The following is a 4195-nucleotide window of genomic DNA, read 5'->3' on the forward strand; positions in this document are numbered from 1 at the left end:
TTATTGAATATGTCAATGCTGTTGTAATGAAATGCCTCTTCTAATTATATGGTTATTAAATAAATAATTTTAAAAAAGAGTATGGGAGAAAACATGTGCCATTTTGATGACCTCCCCATTAAAACAAACAAACAAACAAAAAAAAAAAACAAAAAAACACCATGGTGGAATAAAGTTGACAATCAATAGCTAGATAAATCACACAAACTATACAAATGCATGGAGATTGAAAAGTACACTTTCAAATTCTCATCGATTTGGAGGATTGAAGTAAACAGAGGGATTTTTTTAAAAAAGAATGGTACATGAGAGTATATTCTTCTCGATGCCCTCCTAACCCTAGACCAGAACTAATGCCAAAGTCATCTGGACTCAACCATTGATGGGTTCTTCTCAGGAGCTGTCCTATTGCGCACTTGTGAGTATGTGGATATGAGTGTGTGGGCATGTGTGCCTGTTTCTGTCTTCACCTTAGGTAACACATGCCCTGGGGCTTTGCAGATAACACAGGAATCTATGGTCATATACACATGATTACATACATGTTAGAATATTGTACGGGAAGGAGGCAGGGAGAGTGGGAACACCATGAGAAGAAAATCACTCATGTGTTGGAAACCAGCTCTGCTTCCTCAGAGCTGAGGGACTGCTGAACTCAGGCTGCCCATGTCAGTGTGGGGTCTGTGGTGTCATGGTCATGCTCCTAGAACTGTGCACCTTGTCCAGATGGAGAGGGGGAAGCAGAGCCATCAGCAGCCCAGGCAGCTACAGAGACGATCCTCTGTGAGGAAGAGGCTGAGGTCAGAGAACCCCAGGAAGTCACATGCCCTCTGTGACATCAGTCCAACTCAGAATCCCAATTACCAGGCAACTACAGGCCAGCAGCAGCCTGAACTGCCTCATTTGTCCAGGGAAACTGTACAGAGAAAGATGCTCTCATGCTGTTTCTGTCCTTCTGGAGGCTCAGGCCCCAGAAGAGCCAGGAATAGGTGCCTTGGACACTGTTTTAGATGCTGGGTTCAGCCTATATCCCAGAGCCTCTCATTTTCCCACAGGGAGTCACAGGTAACACTCATCAGCCCATAGCAGAAAATCTTTCTGACATCCCTAGTATACCCCGTCCCTCCCAGTGTGTGTGTGTGAGAGAGAGAGAGAGAGAGAGACAGAGAGAGAGAGAGAGAGAGAGAGAGAGAGAGAGAGAGAGAGAGAGAGAAACTTTGAGGAAATTACCACTTTTCACCTTGGTGTATGTCAGGAAATCATTGAGAATTCTGGTAGAGTTTGAACGTTTGAACCTTCCTTCCTTGGTCCTTCCTCAGGATAAAGAGCGGGCAGCCCATATCCTGTATCATGAGCTCTGCAGCTCAAGGCCCCAGAGTGCAGGCAAAGTGAAAAAGGTGGTGAACTACATGGCAACTGCCATGCTGTTTGATGATCATCAGTTTATCTCTACCTTTCTTATCATGTACTCAAGGCACGCCACCACCTGGCAGGTACTGGAAATGATAATGAAAAGGTGAGTGACCATGTCCAAACTCAGGAGAGCTCAGGCCTCCTGGTTGGGTTGTAGGAGGACACTGCTCTTATCTTACCTGTAAAGAAGGTTTCATACCTCATCTTGGGCACAGGGGATAATTGTAGCGAACCCCAGGGGGTACCAGGGAGTCCGGTACCAATTAAAAAATCTGGGACGGAGCAGTATGCGTTCAGTCATTACATGAAGATCTCTGGGTCATCTGTGACAGCAGGCTCCTTCCCAGTCCCTTGGCTAAGATCTCAGAGAGCAGTGCAGATTAACATTCCCAGCCCAGCCATAGCTTCTATTTCTAACTCAGCCCCTCTAGATCTCCTGAAGACGTAGGAGACATAGGGACTTAAGGGTGACATCCTTCTGCATTGGTACAGGTACAGACGCTTCCGGTTGGACAGGATGCACGACATCATGGAAAAGTAGTGAGTGTGCTTTGGGTGAATAGGGAGATAAGCTCCCATCAGAAAACTGGAGTATTTGGGGGTTCACGTTGGGGGTTAGGCTATTGCCAGGGACCCTTCTATTGGGATTTCCACTAGAGGAACAAAGCCTAGGAACTGACCGAGATGGGGTAAATAACAAAGATCTTGAGTGGCCTCCTGGACTCTGAGGAGTAATGGGGAGGATGGAAGCTAAAAGTCCATCCCTGTGGGAATCCATCCCCACTGCAGCCAAGCTTTTTGCCCAGACTGTCCTCCACTGGACAGGACAGAAAGTGTTAGAACCCCTCTACACATGACTGCAAAATACTTCCCACCGTGCCCAACGGTACACAGACTGAACAGCCTCTGCCTTGTCCACATGGAACCTTTGCAGCACAGGCAAAGACTGGGCAGGCTTCTCACTGTTTTCTTTGTCCACCTGCCTTAGCGCAATAATGCACTTCCTGGCAATGTGGATTGAGAAATATCCAGAGGATTTTTTAAAGAATCTGGACCTGGACAGACTGAAAAAGTTCATGGACTATGTGAATCTCAACATGCCTTTTTCATACCTGGTCATTCGTGTAGAGGACCTCTTGTCAAAAAAGGAGGAGCAGGAGTCCAAGAAGGCAACACCCAAAGATGAGGAGGCCTGTGGTAGGTGTCTGATTAGGTGGGAAGGGAGGGTGTAGTGCCAGGTTACACCATGGAGGGGCCATAAGCTGGCCTTTGGTCTGCAAACAGAAGTGGGATCCAGTCAGATAGGTTGTCCTGTTGTAGGGACAGGGACTGAGAATTCTCTTTCAGGGAGAGGGTTTGCACACATTTTGGAAGTCTCGGGAAAAGACACTCATCTTGGGGAAGCTCATTCCATGCTGAATCTCCCATATGTTCCCTTAAAAGACCCTTCCACTGACTATCCACCTCTTTCTGTCCTTAGATCCGGAGCCCTCCTCCGGGGCAGTAGTCTCGGGGATGCCAGAGACTCTGGGCCCTAGACCAACATCTTCATTGAACCCTCAGGGGGAGCTGGAGCCCCTAGAGGGTGCTGTGGTACCTGAGATCATGGCACACAGTGTGTCTGCAGCCGAGCCTACACATCTCCTGACTGCTGCATTAGAGGAGGATCTGCCCACACCAGCCCATATACAGCCACCTCCAGATGTGGCTGTAGATGCACCAGCTCCTGGACAGGGATTTCTACCTGCTACTGGCAACTTAGAAAGAGCAGACCACGTTTCACCTCTACCTGAGTTTAACTTGTTAAAATTGAGAATGACCTACTATGTAAAAGCCAGCACCACCTGTAGAGCAGAGGTGGATCACCCACCTGTAATCCAGGTTCTCATTTATTGTTACTTATTTTATTATTGTTTTGTTATTTTTAGATTGAATTTTGAATATTAGGATAATAAACGTCATTGCTTTTTCATTTTAAATTGCACTCTTTGGGCATGAAGTCTTTTCTCTATGGAGTGTAACACTAGCAAGTCTTCTGTACACACTGCAGTCCCAAGCCAAGCATTCGATATGTGGAAGGAGGACATCCTGGAAGCAAGGAAAATAATGCTTGCTGGTGTTGCTGGAAATGGGCAACATGCCCAAGCAGCATGGGATGCAGACTACGTCAGTGTGAGGACAGGGCTCTGTGTGCAACAGAGCATCTTAGAATTAGAGACATGGTCTCTGAGGTCAGGATGGCTAAGGATCATGGGCAAAATTTCTTTTCCTTGGACTCTTGGTCTGTTGAACTGAACAGCAGCTCGACTCAGAGTAGGATGACGTCAGCCCAACTGTATCACCTGTCATTCTCACCAACCATGAGCCCCAAGCTGTGCACACACACTGACTACACACCTTGGATCATATGAACAACATAATTTGAAAGGACAAAATACATTCAACAGCACTTTAATCCCCTGAACAGTTTTGAACAGGTGATTTCTATGAAAGATTGCTAGACTTTTCAGAATTGGGGGTGGTCAATAACTGATAAAGCCAAGCCCATGGAAATTTTGCACATTTTTCTGTGCAAATCCCTAACCCTAATTCCCCTGACCCTAACCCAACCCTCATCAAGGGCAGGCAAAAGGGAAACCCAGAATGGTAAAATTACAGGATAGAGGTGTTCTGTTCTTAGGGAGAGATGATTCAGTGGTTAAGAACACTGGATGCTCTTCCAGAGGACCCAGGTTTGACTAATGGTGGCTAACAACCATCTTAACACCAGTTCCAAGGAATC

The 4195-nt window shown here is 46.6% G+C and overlaps 1 protein-coding gene across 1 annotated transcript; it reads left to right on the plus strand.

The window, feature by feature from the left end:
• The first annotated feature begins 1199 nt into the window (after positions 1–1199).
• LOC103743603 (ral guanine nucleotide dissociation stimulator-like) lies at positions 1200–3364 on the plus strand. Its single transcript, XM_017801081.2, has 3 exons — positions 1200–1516; positions 2402–2610; positions 2894–3364. The coding sequence occupies exons 1-3, from the start codon at positions 1410–1412 to the stop codon at positions 3358–3360; spliced, it is 783 nt and encodes a 260-aa protein (XP_017656570.2). The 5' UTR covers positions 1200–1409; the 3' UTR covers positions 3361–3364.
• The last annotated feature ends 831 nt before the right edge of the window (positions 3365–4195 follow it).

This window comes from Nannospalax galili, unplaced genomic scaffold (assembly GCF_000622305.1).
Source record: "Nannospalax galili isolate Female #2095 unplaced genomic scaffold, S.galili_v1.0 scaffold1562, whole genome shotgun sequence".
Classification (NCBI taxonomy): Eukaryota; Metazoa; Chordata; class Mammalia; order Rodentia; family Spalacidae; genus Nannospalax; species Nannospalax galili.

Excerpts from the sequence above, each read along its gene's own strand:
- LOC103743603 (XM_017801081.2), top strand. The coding sequence starts at position 1,410 with ATGGCAACTGCCATGCTGTTTGATGATCATCAGTTTATCTCTACCTTT. Across the intron at positions 1,517-2,401 it reads CTGGAAATGATAATGAAAAG|CGCAATAATGCACTTCCTGG; the intron begins GTGAGTGACCAT and ends CACCTGCCTTAG. Across the intron at positions 2,611-2,893 it reads CAAAGATGAGGAGGCCTGTG|ATCCGGAGCCCTCCTCCGGG; the intron begins GTAGGTGTCTGA and ends TTCTGTCCTTAG.